The sequence below is a fragment of the Ostrea edulis genome, chromosome 4 (assembly GCF_947568905.1).
Source record: "Ostrea edulis chromosome 4, xbOstEdul1.1, whole genome shotgun sequence".
Classification (NCBI taxonomy): Eukaryota; Metazoa; Mollusca; class Bivalvia; order Ostreida; family Ostreidae; genus Ostrea; species Ostrea edulis.
In genome coordinates this window covers 44,235,517-44,259,310 of record NC_079167.1, presented here as the reverse complement: position 1 = coordinate 44,259,310, position 23,794 = coordinate 44,235,517, and the positions used below count along the sequence as shown (strand labels likewise).

The following is a 23,794-nucleotide window of genomic DNA, read 5'->3' as shown; positions in this document are numbered from 1 at the left end:
CTGCTGTAGAATATAACTGTGTGAAAGTGGAGAAAGTTTCAAACCAGTGATTAATTACACAGTGACAAGTTTGTGCTACAGTCCCTGAAACGTTCTACTTTACCATTTTTCTGTTCGCTCACCGTGCGTTCGTCGTTCGTTCAGCGTGCATTCACCATTCGTTCAGCGTGCGTTCACTGTGTGCGCTCTCCGTTCACAGTTTTGCATTCAGCGTGTGCTCACCGTTCAGCGTGCGTTCACCATTCGTTCATCGTTCAGTTTTTTCATTGTCACTCGGAACACCAAAGTGAAAGGACCAATCTTGATAGCAAGGCGAAAATGAAAATTGAACGTGTGCGTAAGAGTGGAAGGATACTTTCCTACTATATCAGAAATTTAATTTTGAAGTACAAAATGTCAGGATTATTAAATGTGAATGCTGAAAGGTTCATTTGAGCTTTTGTTAAAAACAATACTAAATGAGAGAAGAATATAAGAGCTTGTCGTTATGAATTTAACCCAAGTACAAAAAATAAGGCAGTTTCAGGTAATGAAAACCTCTTCCCCTGTGTTCACGATTTAGCATTTACAAGTTCGGGCTCAAATTATTATGATTATTTTGCAATGCTTGACAAGAGTTTTAAACAAGTCAACCCCCCCCCTACTTTGAAAAATAAAAACAAACATATGATGCTACATAATGTACAATGTACCGTATGTACGTGTCAGAATGTCAAACTGATATAGCTATTTTTACGCCTATATTTATGAAAAACATTGTCATTACTACTCTTATCAAATTTGAAACTTTTGAAACATTTGTCCTTAATGCAAAGATGTAATTGTTTATCTGGTACGTTTCTGCATTAGCTTTTAAACATTCTATGAGTAGTTCAGTATAATAAACAGTTTTATCTACATTAAATATATACAAATATTGCACGATCTAACTACAATCTATGGTCACATCAATAATAAAAATAGAAAGTTTTGTACTGATTATTTCCTCGGGTCGATGTAGCTGTGACAAATGAATGACACAAAATGTAAGTAGGAATATTTAATACTGTTAGGAGTGTTGAGGTGTTGACACAGGATATATTGTTTGTTTACTGCATCTATCTTGACTCCTTTCAGGGGTGTTTGTTAATTACAGGTATCCCAAAATGTAAAGTTTGAAGACATACATGAACACCTGTTAATTCTGGATGTCACTACACATGTAGACTATAGTGTTTTCCTTTTCACATGCATTGTTTATACAGTCAACTCTCGATAAACCGCCACCTTTTGTTCTTATGAAATTATGGCATTATAACGAATTTGGCGATGAATTGAATTACTGCCATCTTGAAGAAATATAGTTACCGTTTTTGTATATGTAAGAGTTATCTTTCCTCTATTTACAATACTTATGTAAGTGAGCGATCGGGTAACATTCGGTAAACAATCCTGTCTCGTCTATGTTATAAATATCTTTCAAATCATAATTTTTCATTACTTCTATTGCCTCTTTCCGGCCATCAGTAATCAAACTCACATCAATTCCAGCACTTTCACCGCTTATAATTCTGGAAGAAATTCCATGACGTTGTTTGAAACGAGTTAGCCACCTTTCAGAATATTTGAAATTGGATATTCCTAGCTCTGCACCATACTGTTTTCCCTTTTCAATTATCATATCCCCGGTAACAGGAATGGTTTTTTTTGGTCCTGACTTGCGTAAACCACATAAACAACGCCTTTTCTAAGTCAGTATTGAGTGCACTGTGCACAGTGCCGTTTCCTGGCAGGCGAGCCTTTAGAGATTGGGTCAGGGTTGACAAGAATTGCATCCTTTGCTGCTAAGATGTCGCCTCTTTCGTGGCGAAGCCATAGCTAAATTGAAATGTGTTTCTATGATGTATAAACAACTTGATTACAGTTCATCTCGAGTTATTTATTCAATACAGCAATTACTGGGATCCTTCTGTCCAGGTGTACGCTGGAGATCGATAATGACCAATTTACTGATTCACTGACCCCGTGCACCCATGGCGGTTTATCGAGATAATTAACACGTTGAAATGGACTTTTGTAATGAAAACACTGTGGCAAATGGCGATAGCGAATTTGGCGTTTTAACGAGAGTTTTAAGTAACAGGAAAAATGTTCCTAGAAAAATGCGGCGTTATAACGAAAATGGCGATGAATTGAGTGGCGATAATTCAAGAGTTACCTGTATATTATACCCATGCATTAAATGTATCTGTACATGTAATGGTATACACAATGTACATACAAAATTTGCTTTTGTTTGTGTATGACTGTTGCATGTATTAATGTACAATTTGCGATAATTTCATGAAATATATACATGTATACTCGGTACTTGTACAAAAATATATTACATTGAATATATCCAGAACTGTAAAATATGCTGTATCATGATTCCGGGTTTTTCTTTTTTTTTTTCCTTTTTTTTTTTATTAATTGATGATATATACATGTACATGTATTTTATTACTTGATTATGAAATAAGTAAAATCCAGGGGAAAATCCGAAACATTCCGAGTAAATAGATAATTTTGCGTTCAGCGTGCGCTCACCGTTCACTTTGCGCTCTGCGTTCGCTCACCGTTCACCAAATTGCGTTCACCGTTCACTCTGCGTTCGTTCCCCGTTCGCTCTGCGTTTGTTCACCGTTCGCTCTGCGTTCGTTCACCGTTCTCTCACTGTGCGTTCACCGTTCAAGTGGGAAAGAAGAACGTTTCAGGGACTGTACTGTAGAATATGATGCTGTGAATGTTTTACCAATTTCTGGAGAAATTACCTGTTGCTGAAATGGATGTAATAGACCATATACACACACAGAATGAACAGACAGAATTTAGAGCTCGTCCAATATACGAAAACCTACAGTATTAAGGTAGTACCAAACAGATACATCACAGTTTTCTTCAAGTTAAATTTGTTTGAAACTTTAATATTTTGTTCTAAGGAACAAAACCTCTTACTGTGCATGGCATAAAAGAAATCTATCCTATCATGGTTTTTCTCCACTTAGTTTCAAATATGGGGTATCAGACCCCAATTAGAAGAACGTCAAATTAAACTTTCATGATAAGAATGTGCCCTATGTAAAAATTATCTACAGAGATTTTACAAAAATCAATAATACTTTTAATAAAGCTGACCTACGAGGGCTGTTCGATATGTAATGTGTACTGTACGATATCTCAAAAGTATTCGACTCAAATAGTGAAATGAACATTACATCCCTTCAAACTAGTCTCCGCGGTTTGAAATACATAATTTCAATCTCTGAATCCATTTCTGAAATGCGTCACGGTACGCTGATTTAGGTAGACCTCTGAGACACTGACTGATGGCTGAGTCAAGGGCTTGTCTGGACTTGTAACTTTTTAAGTTTTGGAAAAAGGAAAAAGTTGCATGGGGCTAGATCTGGAGAGTATGGTGGGTGTGGCAAGACGGTAACCTTCTCCGACTTCAAAAATTGCTTCACAAGCTCAGATGTATGAGATGGAGCATTATCATGAAGTAGACGAACATACCTAAATCCTGACACAGGGCGTCGTTTATGAGCTTTTTTAGTATAACATCTCGGTAATACAGACCTGTAACACTTTTGCCCTTTGGCACCGGAATTTTTACGGCTATACCATCACATGAGAAGAATATGCAATAAAGAACCTTCTTTGTGCCTAAGGTTCTTTTGGCAACTGCATGCCTTCTACTGTGTTTAGTTAGCCATATTTTGTTTCAAACTGTTCTTACTGGTTCGAAATAGTGAACCCATATTTCGTCACCAGTAACAATGTTTGCAAATTGTCTTTGATTGAATTTGGGAAACATTTTGAGCAAATGCTTAGCGGTTTGTACTCGTACCCGTTTTTGGTCATCTGTCAATATATGCGGTATCCATCTGGCATAAATCTTTTGTACTTTCAAAATACGCTTCAAAATGAAATGCATCCACGATAGCAATATGCCAACAGATTTAGCAATATCACGAATCGTGTATCTGCCATTTCCCTGACTTTTGAGACATTTGCCTTGCCTGTTACAGTCACAGGTCGGCCAGACTTTGCTGCATCTTGGATGGACTCTGTGCCAGTCAGAAATTTCTTTCTCCACCTTCGAACTGTCTCATAAAATACCTTATCAGACCCATAAACTTCCCCCAATTCAGTAAAAATCTGCATTACCGAATGACCGAGTTTCGTGCAAACTTTTATATAAGCTCTAATTTCTTCAATATTCTCAACTCGTTTCCAAACCATTTCTACAACAGTGGTCAACGACTTGCTCTATTGAAAGTTTAAAACTATGTGGAGCTGAAGACTCGTGTTTATACCGTTGGAAAGGTATTGAATAGAGCCATTCAGGAGTATCATCATCCACGAAATCATGCAAAGCGTTATCGCGCTGTGGTATAATACACAGTGTATTACTAATTGATGTATTTGTGTACACCGAGATGTACAATATAATATGCATGGTTCACCAATAGCAAATCTTAAACATCTTGAAAGGAAATGTATATATAAAATTTTGGAAAAAAATTGATATAATAAACAAAACGATACAAAAATTGATATATCTTAAACTAAAGAAAATTTAACCATGGATTTCGGATAGTTTGGACTTTTTAGAAAATTTGATTAAGAAAAAATTGACACATTTGGCAAATGACATCATATTTGACCTTTAACCTTAAGATATGACCTTGACCTTCAATATACTTTAAGACAAAAGTGTGTCCAGATATCAGGTCTCTACCAGCTACACGACAAAAGTTACCCGCTACTTTATAACAGACACAAAGATGGAATAAATGCATTCAAGATTTAGACTCCTTGGAGATTTCATTTATCAAATTAATGAATTTAAGAAGATATAAGTGAAAACTGATTTTACAGGTGTTTGGTACTACCCTAAGTGAAAGGAAAAAACAAATTGTTCTTATGTTCTTCTCGTGTTGTTGAAATACGTGAGACACTGGTAATAAATGGCTATTTCATAAACTGATCAGAAATGTCTGGCTACTAAGCAAGAAAGAAATGCATATACTCTGCAAATACAAAATATTAATGAATCATTCTAATGCTTTGATAGATCAATATATTCATATTAAGCAGATCCTAAACTGAGCAAACATTAGAGAAACACAAACTGTTTAGAGGTTTCCCCTGTAATTTACTTACAATGTTCAACATTGGATCTATATAGGGGCTCATTCTCATCAGGATAGAACTCTTCAAGTGCAGCCGGGAACTGAAAAAGGAGAACCAGATTACAAACACTGTAGAGATAAGCCAATCGAAAGGGAGAGCCAGATTATATGCAATAAAGAGATAAGTCAATCAAAAGGAAGGGTAAATTTCAAAATCTGAAAATGCAATGAAACGGAAGGTTTAATAATCTGAAATTTCAACGAAAACTCAAAGGAAGGTTAAATTTACCATGGAAGACTGGTAAAAAAAAAAGTCAATAGAAAAGTTAGATTTCAATGGAAGAGTTCAGTTAAAACTCAATGGAAAAGTTAAATTTCAATGGAAGGGTTCAATTAAAACTCCATAAAAAGGTTAGACTTCAATGGAAAAGTTCAGTTAAAACTCAATAGAAAGGTTAGACTTTAATGGAAGAGTTCAGTTTAAACTAAAAAAAAGTTAGATTTCAATGGAAGAGTTCAGTTAAAACTCAATGGAAAGGTTAGACTTTAATGGAAGAGTTCAGTTAAAACTAAAAAAAAAGTTCAGATTTCAATGGAAGATTTCAGTTAAAACCCAATAGAAAGGTTAGATTTCAATGGAAGAGTTCAGTTAAAACTCAATGGAAAGGTTAGACTTTAATGGAAGAGTTCAGGTAAAACTAGAAAAAAAAGGTTAAATTTCAATGGAAGAGTTTAGTTAAAACTCAATGGAAAGGTTAGATTTTAATGGAAGAGTCCAGTTTAAACTTTAAAAAAGTTTAGATTTCAATGGAAGAGTTCAGTTAAAACTCAATGGAAAGGTTAGACTTTAATGGAAGAGTCCAGTTAAAACTCAATAGAAAGGTTAGACTTTAATGGAAGAGTTCAATTAAAACTAAAAAAAAAGGTTAGATTTCAATGGAAGAGTTCATTTAAAATTCAATAGAAAGTTTAGATTTCAATGGAAGAGTTCAGTTAAAACTCAATGGAAAGGTTAGACTTTAATGGAAGAGTTCAGTTAAAACTAAAAAAAAGGTTAGATTTCAATGGAAGAGTTCAGTTAAAACTCAATAGAAAGGTTAGATTTTAATGGAAGAGTTCAGTTAAAACTCAATAGAAAGTTTAGATTTCAATGGAAGAGTTCAGTTAAAACTCAATGGAAAGGTTAGACTTTAATGGAAGAGTTCAGTTAAAACTAAAAAAAAGGTGTGATTTCAATGGAAGAGTTCAGTTAAAACTCAATGGAAAGGTTAAACTTTAATGGAAGAGTTCAATTAAAACTTTAAAAAAAAGGTTAGATTTCAATGGAAGAGTTCAGTTAAAACTCAATAGAAAGTTTAAATTTCAATGGAAGAGTTCAGTTAAAACTCAATAGAAAGTTTAGATTTCAATGGAAGATTTCAGTTAAAACTCAATGGAAAGGTTAGACTTTAATGGAAGAGTTCAATTAAAACTAAAAAAAAAAGGTTAGATTTCAATGGAAGAGTTCAGTTAAAACTCAATAGAAAGGTTAGACTTTAATGGAAGAGTTCAGTTAAAACTCAATAGAAAGTTTAGATTTCAATGGAAGATTTCAGTTAAAACTCAATAGAAAGGTGAGATTTCAATGGAAGAGTTCAGTTAAAACTCAATAGAAAGGTTAGATTTCGATGGAAGAGAACATTTCATAAAATTTTATTACATGCCTCTAGAAATAATATCAAAATTACAGAAAATATGACAGACTTTCAGGTGAAACTGCATTCAGTGAATAAACAGGTGAGGTGCTGCCACGTCACACTGCATTAGATGAAATGGCTTCCAGAAAGATCGGGAAACAACGGGGAATCAGACATCTCAAACGCAGAGAGATTTTATGGAGACTGAAATCCACTGATAGCATGAAATTCCCTTACTTTAGTTACTTACTGATCACGTCTGTGTGTTTATAAACAATTCTGATCTGTGGAGTTACAGATTTGATTATAACAGTGCTTCACTAAACAGTTTGTGTTCAGGATGTTGTCTCAAAACTACATCAACAATAATTGTTAATAAAATGCATGCATCTGGAATTTTTCATGCTGGTGAAATCTATTATATTGAAAACTGAAACAAGGTGCAAAACAATGCTCATTCCACTTGGGGATGCAAGGTTAAATGTTTCCCAATTCCTAAAACACTGAGTACAATGCACTGACTGCTACATGTAACCTTCCTTTATTCCTCCAAAAAACCACCATAGATGTAAGCCTTTCCGCGTCTCATGATTTCTGCGTTTATATGTACGCCTTTCCGCATCTCATTATTTCTGCGTTTATATGTACGCCTTTCCGCGTCTCATTATTTCTGTGTTTATATGTACGCCTTCCTGCATCACATTATTTCTGCGTTTATATGTACGCCTTTCCGCGTCTCATTATTTCTGCATTTATATGTACGCCTTTCCGCGTCTCATCATTTCTGCATTCATATGTACGCCTTTCCGCATCTCATTATTTCTGTGTTTATATGTATGCCTTTCTGCATCTCATTATTTCTGCGTTTATATGTATGCCATTCCGCGTCTCATTATTTCTGCATTTATATGTACGCCTTTCCGCGTCTCATGATTTCTGCGTTTATATGTACGCCATTCCACGTCTCATTATTTCTGTGTTTATATGTACGCCATTCCACGTCTCATGATTTCTGCGTTTATATGTACGCCATTCCGCGTCTCCTTATTTCTGCGTTTATATGTACGTCTTTCCGCGTCTCATGATTTCTGCGTTTATATGTACGCCTTCCTGCGTCTCATTATTTCGGCGTTTATATGTACGCCTTCCTGCGTCTCATTATTTCTGTGTTTATATGTACGTCTTTCCGTATCTCATGATTTCTGCGTTTATATGTACGCCCTTCCGCATTTCATTATTTCGGCGTTTATATGTACGCCTTTCCGCGTCTCATGATTTCTGCGTTTATATGTACGCCCTTCCGCATTTCATTATTTCTGCGTTTATATGTACGCTTTTCCTCATGTCACGATATCTGTGTATATACTTATCCAATTCCACAGCATTCTATCAACATTTGTTTGCTACGTTTAGTTTAATGATGTGAAATTCCAAGGAATTCCTAAGACAGCGGATTAAGGTATTCAATGTATAACGAAAGGTTAATGAACAATTTTGAAGGATTTAAATCAATATAAATGTTGAAAGTGAAGTAGAAGAAATTCACATGACTGGTAAATGATTAGAAGCTGACCTATTTGCACTTAAGGCTTTTACGAAGAATTATTTACCCTTTGTAAAAATAAGAAAAATCTAATTTTCAACAAAAAAAAGTGTGTGGTAAATGATTGATTTTATTTCATATTTTCATAAAGAGAAAGTGTAAGTAATTTTCTACCAAGAGATTTGTATGAAAATATAATTTATTTTAAAAATATTTTGATAAAACAGGCTCTTCTCAGAGACTTCAAAGTAAAATTCTAGGTAAAATCAGGCAGTAAACGAAATCTGGGAAAATTCCCATGGTGACTTATTAATTTTTATTTGATGAACTCTTCAAAATGATACCATGATTACAAAAATCCCACCATCCATTTACTAGATATGAAATATGGTCGTTATACAATGAATACCTTAAATCAAATATGGAGCATGAGGGAAAACACGCCCTCTACAGCAGTTGTATGGAGGATTGTCTACGGAAAAACATCCACATAATTAATCCACATAGCATAATTAACCCTCGTAACATAGGAACTACTGAAACACTCGACTAATCAAATTCTCCGGTTATTTATAACATATATGAATTATCAAAGAGATGATTTTAAAATGTTTTCACTGGAGTAAACAGAGTTATTAAATGAGTTGATTTCACTGGAGAAATTGAGCGAGTTAATAGACGAGTAATTTTCACTGATGTAAACTGAGCGAGTTATCAAATGAGTAATTTTCACTGGAGTAAAACGAGCAATTTATTAAATGAATTGTTTTCAATGAAGAAATTGAGAGTGAGTTAATATATGAGTCACATTCACTGAAGTAAACTAAGCAAGGTATGATAATGGTTACGGATATGAAATTCTGCTATTTTTTTTAAATTGATGTAAAAAAGTCAGATTTCTTGATAAGTCCAGTATTTCTTTAATTCTCTATGTTTTTACCTTCACAAGTCGCCTGCATCTGTTAATAATCAAAACCAGAGTGGACATCAATATCTATAGCTTTGTGAAATGTAAATTTCAGGGGAGTTAATTTTCAATGCCATGGTACGGAATTATACATTGATTGACCACATAACATTATTGGTTGACAATAACATGACATTATTGGTTGACCACATAACATTATTGATTGACAATAACATAACATTATTGGTTGACCATGACATTACATTATCGGTTGACCATGACATGAAATTATCAGTTGACTTTGACATGACATCATTGGTTGACCGTGACATTCTAAATTCATTTTCGATTGAGATTTTAGATATGAAGTGTATTGTTAATCCTGAGTGTATTTGTTGCAGGTTGAGATTTTAGTAAAATTAGTACAGTTTGTTAAGTGTGATGATCATTTCGAGTGTTTTTGTTCTGTGACAAACCTTTTCACTGGGAGTGGTGTCTTCTGCAACACTGGAGCCTGACTGAAATAACAAATCACATAAATTTACTATTTCTATGGCAACAGCTAATTTATAAGCTGCTGAATTAATCTATGATTTCAGTTTCAATGTTATATTGATTTCATTATTATTATTATTTTAATACGCCCTGAAACTGATGTTTATTCTTATCTAGCATATTTATGGTATCTTGTGTTTTCATGTTTTATATGTACAATGAGGATAGGTACAGCTTTTAATGTTTTATTTATTTTCTAGGTATTATGTGTATAACATTCTGTTGTAAGGTATATATGCATTGTAAAGCACCTTTGAGCGTACATAGTGTATGAAAAGGGTGCTATATCAATATGGTATTATTACTATTTAAAGATTTTTCCAATATATTCGCATGCAAAACTATTGTGGCCCCAACCTACTCCCGGGGGCCATGATTTTTTCAAAATTGGAATGTGGACTATGACAGGAAGCTTTCATGTGAATTTAAACTTTTCTGGCCCAGTGAATTTTCATCAGAAGATTTTTAATGATTTTCCCTATATATTTGTATGCAAAACTTTGATCCCCCCTTGTGGCCCCATCCTACCCCCGGGGGCCATGATTTGAACAAACTCAAATCTGCACTATGTCAGAAAGCTTTCATGTATATATCAGCTTTTCTGGCTCAGTGGTTCTTGAGAAGATTTTTAAAGATTTTTCCTATATATTTGTATGTAAAACTTTGATCCCCTATTGTGGCCCCATCCAACCCCCAGGGGCCATGATTTTAACAAACTTGAATCTGCACTATGTCAGGAAGTTTTCATGTAAATATCAGCCTTTCTAGTCCAGTGGTTCTTGAGAAGAAGATTTTTAAATGACCCCACCCTATTTTTGCATTTGTGTGATTATCTCCCCTTTGAAAGGGACATGGCCCTTTATTTGAACAAACTTGAAAGCCCTTCACCCAAGGATGCTTTTGGTTAAGTTTGGTTGAAATTGGCCCAGTGGTTCTGGAGAAGAAGTTGAAAATGTAAAAAGTTTACAGACAGACGGCAGACAACAGGCGATCAGAAAAGCTCACTTGAGCTTTCAGCAAAGGTGAGCTAAAAACTGAACTCTCAAAATGGACCCTACAGAATGTAGCAGTGGTTGATTATTGGATCCTACAGAATGTTACAGGGGTTGATTATTGGACCCTACAGAATGTTACAGAGGTTGATTATTGGACCCTACAGAATGTTACAGGGGTTGATTATTGGACCCTACAGAATGTTACAGGGGTTGATTATTGGACCCTAAAGGTAGCAGTTTGACAGTGAGTTTATAGCAGGGGTTAATTATGACCTGTTCAATGGTACCATTTTTGCCAAATATGGAAGATGTACTTCTTTTTTCTCCAACCAAGATGGGGTTTGGAGAGTAGGGGGGGGGGGGGGGGTAGTGGGAAGGGGGTATGAGCAACCTCTCTCCCATTCCCTTTCACTACTGGGAAGTAGTTAGCCTTGAACTCTTAAAGTTCTGGAATTTTCTTGTGACAAAAGAAAACTTTTAGCATCCTATTTCCATGGTTACTTACAATCAAATGTGAGAGCCTTTATATTTTCAGGAGTATATGTATGATGTCCTGTTACCAAGGATACGCATTATGACAAACGAAAATCTTTAACTAATGCTGAACAATGATGCCCTGTTACTAGGTCTAATTATAGGGGTACCTTTAACAAGCCTGAACAATGATGCCGTGTTACTAGGTCTAATTATAGGGGTACCTTTAACAAGCCTGAACAATGATGCCCTGTTACTAGGGCTAATTATAGGGGTACCTTTAACGAGCCTGAACAATGATGCCCTGTTACTAGGGCTAATTATAGGGGTACCTTTAACGAGCCTGAACAATGATGCCGTGTTACTAGGGCTAATTATAGGGGTACCTTTAACGAGCCTGAACAATGATGCCCTGTTACTAGGGCTAATTATAGGGGTACCTTTAACAAGCCTGAACAATGATGCCCTGTTACTAGGGCTAATTATAGGGGTACCTTTAACGAGCCTGAGCAATGATTCCATGGTACTTACAGATGCCCTGTTGCTCTGAGCTTTGAGCTTCTCGTTCTCGGATCGTAGATCTTCCAGCTTGTTTTCTAGCTGATAGACTTTACTGAAGAGCTTCCGGCTGTTCTCCTGCTCCTCCTTCACTTTCCTCTGCTCCTTATTCCTCTCCTCGTCCAGCTGTGATAGAAAAGACAGCACATCATACATTTACAGCAGACAATACATCATACATTTACAGCAGACAATACATCATACATTTACAATGAAGAATTTAATGTGACACAGGATCTGTTCACACTGTGATACTGATCATGTGACATAGAATCTGATCACACTGTGATACTGATCATGTGATGTAAATCTATTGTGACAGTGGAATGATTCAAATTTGTGTTGAGATTTTACAGTTTCATTGGAATGTTATTTGCTTTTTGTACATTAAAACATTAAATATTACATGTGGTTGTGTTCTGAAATTTATGTGACAGGGGTATCTATAAAATCCAGGAAGATTGAGCCCCCCCAAATCTTCACAGTATTGATTCTTACCCTCTTTTTTTCTTCTTCCAGTCTTTCAATCTCTTTGAAATACCCATCTATTCTTTTCCTCTTTTCCTCTAGCCATTCGTCTTTTGCTTCAACCTCCTTACATAATTTTTCACAGTACGATTTAGTCTGAAAAAGTCACTCAACCATGAGAGATGTCCGAGAAATACAAAGATAAACAAAATACATGGACTGTACAGTATACCATGGTTATAGTGAACCCCCAGGGCAGTGAAAAACAATTCATTATAACCAAACTTCATTATACAGTAAAACACAGTTATAGTGAACCCCCAGTGTCAGCGAGAAACAGTTCATTATAACCAAACTTCATTATATAGCAAAATGCATTTAAAGCAAACCTCCAGGGCCAGTGAAAACAGTTCATTATAACCAAACTTCATTATACTAACAGTAAAATACAGTTATAGCGAACCTTCAGGGCCAGCGAAAAACAGTTTATTATAACCAAACTTCATTACACAGTAAAACACAGTTATAGCTTAATTCCAAAACCACCAAAATGCAGTTCAATATTACTAAACTTCATTATATCAAATAAGATTTTTCAAATGTTATTTTCATCTTATAGGGGAATAAATATCACTTCACAATAAACATTATCTCATTATAACCATTTTTGTTATAAGCATGTTTTACTGTAAATATTATTTCTTATGATTTTATGTGCTTGTGTAATCTGTGACAATGAGCTTATACCTTCCATGATCCAGCTTGTCTGTGACATTAAAACATTGAACACTTACCTTTCTGAGCTGAGCTTGAGCATGATCCAGCTCATCTGTGACATGTAAAACATTGAACACTTACCTTTCTGAGCTGAGCTTGAGCGTGATCCAGCTCGTCTGTGACATGTAAAACATTGAACACTTACCTTTCTGAGTTGAGCTTGAGCGTGATCCAGCTCGTCTGTGACATGTAAAACATTGAACACTTACCTTTCTGAGCTGAGCTTGAGCGTGATCCAGCTCGTCTGTGACATGTAAAACATTGAACACTTACCTTTCTGAGCTGAGCTTGAGCATGATCCAGCTCGTCTGTGACATGTAAAACATTGAACACTTACCTTTCTGAGCTGAGCTTGAGCATGATCCAGCTCGTCTGTGACATGTAACAGCTGTTGATTGAGTTCTTCACACTTCTCCTGTTCCTGGTCAAACTTCTCCTTCAGAATTGTGATCTCAATGTCCTGGGCACTTGTCTGACGGTCAAACGGCTACAACAGATTGTATTACATTAATTGTGATCTCAATGTCCTACAACAGATTGTATTACACTAAACAAACGGCTACAACAGTTTGTATTACACTAACAAACAGCTACAACAGTTTGTATTACACTAAAGAAACGGCGACAACAGTTTGTATTACACTAAAGAAACGGCGACAACAGTTTGTATTACACTAAACAGCTACAACAGTTTGTATTACACTAAACAAACGGCTACAACAGTTTGTATTACACTAAACAAACGACTACAACAGATTGTATTACACTAAACAAATGGCTACAACAGTTTGTATTACACTAACAAATGGCTACAACAGTTTGTATTACACTAACAAATGGCTACAACAGTTTGTATTACACTAACAAATGGCTACAACAATTTGTATTACACTAAAGAAACGGCTACAACAGTTTGTATTACACTAAAGAAACGGCTACAACAGATTGTATTACACTAAACAAACGGCTACAACAGTTTGTATTACACTAAAGAAATGGCTACAACAGTTTGTATTACACTAACAAATGGCTACAACAGTTTGTATTAAATTAAACAAACGGCTACAATAATTGCATCACACTAAACAAATGGCTATAATAATTGCAGTACAATAAGCACATGTCTATAAGATTGAATTACACTTTTAACAAAGTGTGTATGTGAAACGCAATGCCTAGAGAATGACCAACATTAAAATCTGGCCTTGTCAAATGAATGATCTTGACCTTATCTGTCATATAGATTTGACTTTTCAGCTTACACAGATTTGACCATTCAGTTCAATAGGAAACATTAAAGTTGCCGAGAAACAGACTGACCAAAACAGTATCCTCTGTTATATCAAGGTGATATCTACATTCATTATATCAAGGTGATAATCTACATTCATTATATGAAGGTGATATCTACATACATTATATCAAGGTGATATCTACATTTGTTACATCAAGGTGATATCTACACTTTCAGTATTAAGATGATATCTACCTTGAAGTTTTCTGTGTTGAGTTGGTTCATAGAATAAGACTTCCTCCTGGCTTCTGCAGTTTCGGCTGAAATACATATCAGAATAATGAAATACATGTACAGTAAAATATCTCTATCTCGAAGTCCGAGGGACCTGGAAAAAACTTCGAGATATCCGGGGATTCGAGATATCCAAAATCGATCTTGGATATTTTTTTTTTGAAGGAGGATATTTGATGTATAGTATGGGATTTGCATTATAAACAACAACCCCCTTGCCGTTTTTTGTAGACAGTTTAATACAAGTTGATAAATTAATATTGTGGAATTTCAAAGACAGACATTTCGGTTTTTTTAATATATATAAACATCCAATTGAATTCACAATGTGTTTCAAAATTAAGATGATCGTGCCTGTACGTATGCTTACTTTAAGTTTACTGATGTCCAGGCTCGACTTAAAAAACAACATTTAAATGTTTATTAAATAAATTTTCGTGTTTTCTCGGTACTAGTTTTAATGATGAAGCGTGTGTTATTAAATGCATTATCGTTATTAAGAGCATTACCTTCAAGCGTACTTCGACGATTTTGTGCGTTTATCTAACCCACTTGTTAATGATAGTGCGTGTGTCATTCAAAACACCATCCCTGGAATCGGGTGTGTTAGTTCATAATTGGAGGTGAACTTTAGCCGTAATGTTGGAAGGCTTCACTAATCACCCAAGCTGTTGAACCATTTATTGCGACCTGGGTCTACTCGGAAAAGGTGAGCGTGGATTAGTGGTCATTAATTATAATTGATGTAGCCGCAGGTGTGAATGTGTGACTTAACGACGCCAGGTATGGTAAGCAGAGCGGAAAATCGACTGCACTTCGAGGTAAACCAGGTGAATTTAGGGTATGGGACCTTGAAAATACTTCGACATGTCAGACTGTTTTATACACACAACATTAAGTTTAATGATTAACCAGAATTACTGATTGTGATTTTCTGTTAAAAGTTGAAGAATAATTTCCAATACTGACATTAACCATTACTTTGTCAGTGATAAATACAGTCTACTCCGGATATAATGAAATCCAGGGGACCGGCCTGAATTGTTCATAATATCCAAAGTTCAATATAACCAATGCTGAACTACACAAATATTACTACTGAGGGATTTATTTTAACTTCAATATAACAGATAGTTCAATATAACCAACTTCAATATAAGTGGAGTGGACTGTATTGACATTAACCAACACTTTGTCAGTGATAAATATTGACATTAACCAATACTTTGTAAGTGATAAAGAATATTGACATGTCAGTGATAAATATATCCCATTTCAACGCAATATATTTCTCATTAAAAGCACTGACCTTTCACCTAAACATAGTAACCTGAATATATTACAAAATACAAAGAATACAGTATCTGGCTTTTTTGTCTCCGTGTAATTCATTTACACATATTTCCGTTCTTTCTGTACCCTAATAAATCAAATAACCTTGACACTTACCCGGTACTTCTAAAACATAAATATTCAAATTACTATTTTTTCTGTCTGTGTAACTGAGTACCATTTCATTGACCGATTGATTATATATTGTTTAACGACCAGCTTGAGAATTTTTCACTCATATGGAGACTTCCAATATTGCTGGTGAAGGGCTGCAAAATTTAGGCCTATGCTCGGTGCTTAAGGCCTCTGAGCAGGGAGGGATCTTTATTGTGCCACACCTGCTGCAACACGGGGCCTTGGATTTTGCTGTCTCACTCGAAGGACAACCCCATTTAGTCACCTCTTACAACAAGTAAGGTGTACTGAGAACCTATTCTAACTCAGATCCCCACAGGACAAGTAACATTTGATATTCAATAATTGGATGTTCCACCAAAGACTGATTAATTAGATGCTCAAAGACATCCCTTGGCCTAAGTAACAAATAGCACCGGTAAAACTGGTACCCGAGACTGTGAGAAAGAGCCCAACATAGCACCGGTAAAACTGGTACCCGAGACTGTGAGAAAGAGCCCAACATAGCACCGGTAAAACTGGTACCCGAGACTGTGAGAAAGAGCCCAACATTGCACCGGTAAAACTGGTATCCGAGACTGTGAGAAAGAGCCCAACCACTTACCTTTACTCTGGTGAAACCTAGCAGACAAGTGCTCGATCTGTTTCGCCAGTCCGTCCCTGTCGTGCCTCACGTCCCGGAGCGTGTCCTTCAGGATGTTGATTTCCTTCTGATATTCCAGCGAATTCTCCATGTGTGCCACTAAAAAATATACTTACAACTTCACTAAAAAATATACTTACAGTTTCACTAAAAAATATACTTACAGCTTAAGAAGTTGATCACTTGATAGCATGGTTATTTCTCTATAAACTAACACTGTTATGATCTGAAGTCTTTAATGTGTTCGCAATACAGGCACTGAGATGCTTTGTATACTCACTACACTTGTCTCGAGATAGACTCATTTCTCGTATACAGTGCCCTAGCTCTTGTTCCAGTTCGATTTTCCCGTTTTTGAAGTTTTTTAACTTCTCTTGCAGTTCCTGGTTTTCTCTCTGAAAATCAGAAAATCTTCATTTTTACGACATCTGAAAAGTAGAAAAATAAAATTCTTTCCCATCACTGATAATCAAAAAACCAGCTTTTACTGTAACCACTGATAATCAGAAAACCAGTTTTTACTACCACTGAAAATCCGAAAACCAGATTCTTTACTTAGTCTACTATTTTAACTGAGGATCAAAGATTTTTTTCCTGCACATAAAACTCATTTTCTGAATTGTTTCCTTGCATCTAATAAACACTTTATAATCTTCATCTATTGTATATCTCGCACTGTAAACATCTTGCAAATTGAGAGAACCTATATTTAGATTGTGGTCCTGTGATTCCTGCTATGTTAGCGTACTACTTCTATCATTCTCTCGTGTCACCAGCGTGTCACTGTGGAATAGAATCTTTAACAAATCCCAGGATTCCGAAACACAAAGATAATCTTAAAGAAATGTTTTTGCACAATACAAGGAAATTAGTGTTAAATTACACGTATTTCTGTATACAGACACTGTGCGCTATAATAATTTTATTCTGTCGCTGTCAGATTGCATGCCTCGAGTTCAGACTACGCGTATTTCTATATATAGACAATGTATGCTGACTACAGCTAATTTCTAGTCTGATCACTTGCCTCAAGTTCAGACTACACGTATTTCTATATATAGACACTGTTCGCTGACTATAGCTAATGTTTAGTCGGATCACTTGCCTCCAGTTTGGTTTTTAGTCGGATCACTTACCTCGAGTTCGGTGTTGTTTTCCTGAGCAAACTTCATCACCTCCTTCATCTCCTGAATCTTCTGATGGAGGTCCTTTTTATGCTCATAGTCATTCTTCAGAGATTCGGCCAGCTCCGGTAGTTTGTATAGCCATGCGGCGTACATGCTCTCTCTGTGCTTCAAGTAGTCTACAAATCAAAAACTACCTGATTTATTCTAGTATAGTCTACAAATCAAACACTACCTGATTTATTCTAGTATAGTCTACAAATCAAACACTACCTGATTTATTCTACCTGATTTATTCTAGTATAGTCTACAAATCAAAAACTACCTGATTTATTCTACCTGATTTATTCTAGTATAGTCTACAAATCAAACACTACCTGATTTATTCTAGTAAGATGATTACACTGAACGACGGTACATATCTCTGCTCTTGACGTTTACCTGTGGGTGGGTCTGTACCACTGCTCTTGACATTTACCTGTGGGTGGGTCTGTGTGTTTACCTGTGGGAGGGTCTGTGTTTACCTGTGGGTGGGTCCGTTTGTTTACCTTTGGGTGGGTCCGAATGTTTATCTGTGGATGGGTCCGTACCTCTGCTTTTCACATTTACCTGTGGGAGGGTCTGTATGTTTACCTGTGGGAGGGTCCATATGTTTACCTGTGGGTGGGTCCGTTTGTTTACCTGAGGATGGGTCTGTATGTTTACCTGTGGGTGGGTCCATTTGTTTATCTGAGGATGGGTCTGTATGTTTACCTGTGGGTGGGTCTGTATGTTTACCTGTGGGTGGGTCCGTTTGTTTACCTGTGGGTGGGTCTGTATGTTTACCTGTGGGTGGGTCCCTGGCATCCTTGTTAGTGATTTCCTTATAAACATGAGGGTACTCCCACTCCAAAATCTCCAGGAATTTGCGAACCCCATTATCTCCCTTTGTTTGTAGGACATCCAAGAAATGTGCTACACAAAATCAAATAACAACTTATGACATCTGACGTAATGATTAATAATTCATTATATTTTATATCACTTTTCATATTTTTCATATTTCATATTCTAATATTTCATTCAGATGCCGGGCGTAAAACATAATACACCGCTACACTCAGAGGCAGGGCGTAAAATGTAATATACCGCTACACTCAGAGGCCGGGCATAAAACGTAATATACAACTACACTCAGAGGACAGGTGTAAAATGTAATATACCGTTACACTCAGAGGGCGGGTGTAAAACGTATTATTATACCTCAGTATGAGAATTCCATGCAACGCGTAATCTGATTGGTCTAGACGGTCACGTGCCAGGGATGATAAAACTTCATATCTCCCTCTCAAACATCATATCTCCCTATCATATTAACCCCTTGGGCAGCCTCATGCAATTTTCATAAATTTAACGTCAAGGTAAACAAAGTGTATTGTGACGTCACAATAATTCCGAGTCATTCTACTTTCATAGTTCGCAAGGCAGAAAATATGCGGGTCTCTAATACACAGTTGAATCGCATGGTTTTAGCTGATACAAAAGCAAGCAAGTAAATTAGCATTTAAGGAGAATGGAAATAGAAAAACTGGTTATCATATCACTGTATTTCGTTGTTTGTACCCTCTACCGTAATACGTTGACGGCGCGGTGTTACCGTTAGGACGATCTCAGCTACATACAATGTATAGATGAGCGGACTCCAATTTCACATGCACATTTGTCGTCTTTTTTGTTTCGGTATAATAAACAATTTATTGCATGAATGTTCGGGAGATATGAAGATTTATTCACCCAAGAAAAATCATATTCCCCTCGGGCATTGCCCTCGGGGAATATGATTTTTCTTGGGTGAATAAATCTTCATATCTTCCTCACTATCATGCAATAAATGTATAATATACCACTACACTCAGAGGGCGGGCATACAACATACATGTAATACACCACTACACTCAGAGGCTGGGTCAGTAAAACGTATTATTATACCTCATAATAAAGAATCACTAGTAAAACAAAATTTGATTGGCCGAGAAGGTCACGTGACCGTCGTGTTTGCCCTGCAACAAAACATCGTATTCCACCCCTTCGGATATCTCTTGTTTCACGTTCGTGTCTAGTTAAATGAACAAACCCGAGTGTTCCGAATGACACATGCAACAACAAACAAACAGCCTCGTGAATTTCCATATATTTAACGTCAAGGTAAATGAAGTTTATTGTGACATCACAATAAGTTCGAGTCATTGTACTTTGCAATCGGATGTGTACTTTGATAGTTCGTAAGGCACAAAATATGCGGGTCTCTAATATACATTTAAATCGCTTGGTTTTGGTTGGTAGAAAAAGCAAGCGAGTAAATCAGCATCCATGGAGAATGGAAATACAAAAACTGGTTTTCATATCACTGTAATTCGTTGTTTGTACCTCCTAATACATTGACAGTTAAGGTAATCTCAGCTACATACAATGTATAGTTGAGTGGACTCCAATTTCAAATTTGTTTTTGTAGTCTTGCTTTGTTTTGGTATAATAAACAATTTATTGCATGACTGTTCGGGAGATATGAATATTTATTCACCCAAGAAAAATCATATTCCCCTCGGGCGTTGCCCTCGAGGAATATGATTTTTCTTGGGTGAATAAATATTCATATCTCCCTCACTATCATGCAATAAATGTATAATATACCGCTTCAATCAGAGGGCGGGCGTAAAACGTAATATACTGCTACACTCAGAGGGCGGACGTAAAATGTAATATATGACTACATTCAGGGGGCGGACGTAAAACATAATAGACCGCTATACTCAGAGGGCGGACGTAAAATGTAATATACGACTACACTCAGAGGGCGGACGTAAAACGTAATATACCGCTACACTCAGAGGGCGGACGTAAAACGTATTATTATACCTCAGTATGAGAATTCTATGCAACGCGTAATCTGATTGGTCTAGACAGTCACGTGCCAGGGAAGACAAAACTTCATATCTCCCTCTCAAACATCATATCTCCCTATCATATTTCCCTTTGGGCAGCTTCGTGCATTTTCCATAAATTTAACGTCAAAGTAGACGAAGTGTATTATGACGTCACAATAAGTCCGAGTCATTCTACTTTCATAGTTCGTAAGGCACAAAATATGCGGGTCTCTGATATCGACTGATTTTGGTTGATATAAAAACATGCAAGTAATCAGCATTGAAGAAGAATGGAAATACAAAAACTGGTTATCATATCACTGTATTTCGCTGTTTGTACCTTCTATATATACGTTGATGGCGCGGTGTTACTGTTAAGGCGATCCCAGCTACATACATGTACAATGTATAGATGAGTAAACTCCAATCTCAAATACAATTTTGTGTTCGGGAGATATGAAGATTTATCTTCATATCTCCCTCACTATCATGCAATAAATGTATAATATAACACTACACTCAGAGGGCGGACGTAAAACGTACCTGCTTGTTGCCTCCGCGTTATCTTGCTCTGGATCATTTCCACGTCGTCCATTGTGAGGACTTTGAGCTCTCGAAGTTTGTCATAGAAAACACGGGCATTGATGTACTTGACGATCTTGTACCTCTTCGTCTCGATCAATTCCTCAAAGATGTCATTTTCAGAGTCAGACATATTGGCAATCTAAACAGAAAAGACTTGTTTATCACAGGCATGTCAAGCAATGCTTGTGTAAGAGGTCGATGCAGGCAACATAAAGAGTTCTGTATATTATTATTTTTTGTCAAATAATGCATAAAAATCAACATTTCAACTGTTTTTATACAAATCCAAAAAATAACTGTATATTGTCCTCCTGTTGTCTCTCAGACTCAGTCAATAACTGTATATTGTCCTCCTGTTGTCTCTCAGACTCAGTCAATAACTGTATATTGTCCTCCTGTTGTCTCTCAGACTCAGTCAATAACTGTATATTGTCCTCCTGTTGTCTCTCAGACTGTCAATAACTGTATATTGTCCTCCTGTTGTCTCTCAGACTCAGTCAATAACTGTATATTGTCCTCCTGTTGTCTCTCAGACTCAGTCAATAACTGTATATTGTCCTCCTGTTGTCTCTCAGACTCAGTCAATAACTGTATATTGTCCTCCTGTTGTCTCTCAGACTGTCAATAACTGTATATTGTCCTCCTGTTGTCTCTCAGACTGTCAATAACTGTATATTGTCCTTCTGTTGTCTCTCAGACTCAGTCAATAACTGTATATTGTCTTTCTGTTGTCTCTCAGACTCAGTCAATAACTGTATATTGTCCTCCTGTTGTCTCTCAGACTCAGTCGATAACTGTATATTGTCCTTCTGTTGTCTCTCAGACTCAGTCGATAACTGTATATTGTGTTTTTGTTGTCTCTCAGACTCAGTCAATAACTGTATATTGTCCTCCTGTTGTCTCTCAGACTCAGTCAATAACTGTATATTGTCCTCCTGTTGTCTCTCAGACTCAGTCAATAACTGTTTATTGTCCTTTTGTGGTCTCTCAGACTCAGTCAATAACTGTATATTGTCCTCCTGTGGTCTCTTAGACTCAGTCAATAACTGTATATTGTCATTCTGTTGTCTCTCAGACTCTGTCAATAACTGTATATTGTCCTTCTGTTGTCTCTCAGACTCAGTCGATAACTGTATATTGTGTTTCTGTTGTCTCTCAGACTCAGTCAATAACTGTTTATTGTCTTTCTGGTGTATCTCAGACTCAGTCAATAACTGTATATTGTCCTCCTGTTGTCTCTCAGACTCAGTCAATAACTGTGTACTGTCCTTCTGTTGTCTCTCAGACTCAGTCAATAACTGTATATTGTCCTCCTGTTGTCTCTCAGACTCAGTCAATAACTCTATATTGTCTTTCTGTTGTCTCTCAGACTAAGTCAATAACTGTTTATTGTCTTTCTGTTGTCTCTCAGACTCAGTCAATAACTCTATATTGTCTTTCTGTTGTCTCTCAGACTAAGTCAATAACTGTTTATTGTCTTTCTGGTGTCTCTCAGACTCAGTCAATAACTGTATATTGTCCTTCTGTTGTCTCTCAGACTCAGTCAATAACTGTATATTGTCCTCCTGTTGTCTCTTAGACTCAGTCAATAACTATATATTGTCCTCCTGTTGTCTCTCAGACTCAGTCAATAACTGTATATTGTCCTCCTGTTGTCTCTTAGACTCAGTCAATAACTATATATTGTCCTCCTGTTGTCTCTCAGACTCAGTCAATAACTGTCCTTTGATGTCTGTTCTACAACTTCAAACACATTGGCCCATTGAAGTCATTCACTAATTACAGATTTCATAAACCAATCAGATTAGAAACTCTGATGTACTGTATTGTTCTGGATCAGCTGGAATATTTCGACCAGTTGCATAAAAAACAAGAGGTACTGTGAGCAATGCTCACTAAGAATACCCCCAGCTTACCCCAATCTCCCAAAGGGTGTTGGTAATAGGTATAAACTACCTCTTTTCTGAGTGTAAAAAACAAATGGCATGACAAACCGAACCATATTGCTACTTCGATTTCCAGTGTGCTTGACCTTTGACCTTTTGACCCCAAAATTGATAGGGAACATCTTCATCTCATGGGTAGTCCATATGTATGATATGGTGACTGTAGGTGGAAAGGATAACGCTTTAGAGCCCAGAAACCATATTGCTACTTCGATGTCCAGTGCACTTGACCTTCGACCTTTTGACCCCAAAATCGATAGGGAACATCTTCATCCCATGGGTAGTCCATATATATGATATGGTGACTGTAGGTGGAAAGGATAATGCTTTAGAGCCCGGAAACCATTGCGTCTACAGACGGACGGACGGACGGACAACCCGACAAATTGTTGCTGGGGATATAATTAAGTCCATTTACACAACAAATTTCCTCATCTCTAACAATGGTCAGACCATTTCCTTATCTCTAACAATTACCAGACCATTTCC

At 36.5% G+C, this 23,794-nt stretch overlaps 1 protein-coding gene across 8 annotated transcripts in view; it reads right to left on the bottom strand.

Moving 5' to 3' along the window:
- Window positions 1-23,794, bottom strand: part of LOC125668318 (caspase recruitment domain-containing protein 9-like) — a 56,214-nt gene that overhangs the window by 23,818 nt on the left and 8,602 nt on the right. For 6 of the 8 annotated variants that reach the window (XR_008802438.1, XR_008802439.1, XM_048902294.2 and 3 more), the window contains exons 3-13: window positions 21,318-21,498; window positions 18,697-18,825; window positions 17,884-18,050; window positions 17,028-17,142; window positions 16,709-16,846; window positions 14,599-14,663; window positions 13,447-13,596; window positions 12,363-12,488; window positions 11,838-11,990; window positions 9,759-9,800; window positions 5,188-5,257 (exon numbers count right to left, since the gene is read on the bottom strand). Coding sequence is in view for 6 of the 8 variants with exons in the window: in XM_048902294.2 (XP_048758251.1) it covers window positions 5,188-5,257; window positions 9,759-9,800; window positions 11,838-11,990; window positions 12,363-12,488; window positions 13,447-13,596; window positions 14,599-14,663; window positions 16,709-16,846; window positions 17,028-17,142; window positions 17,884-18,050; window positions 18,697-18,825; window positions 21,318-21,489 (1,327 nt within the window). In the remaining 2 variants the exon portion in view is untranslated. Of the gene's footprint in view, window positions 1-5,187; window positions 5,258-9,315; window positions 9,335-9,758; window positions 9,801-11,837; window positions 11,991-12,362; window positions 12,489-13,446; window positions 13,597-14,598; window positions 14,664-16,708; window positions 16,847-17,027; window positions 17,143-17,883; window positions 18,051-18,696; window positions 18,826-21,317; window positions 21,499-23,794 lie in introns of all 8 variants that reach the window. The other 2 variants (XM_048902297.2, XM_048902298.2) reach the window with 1 other exon arrangement.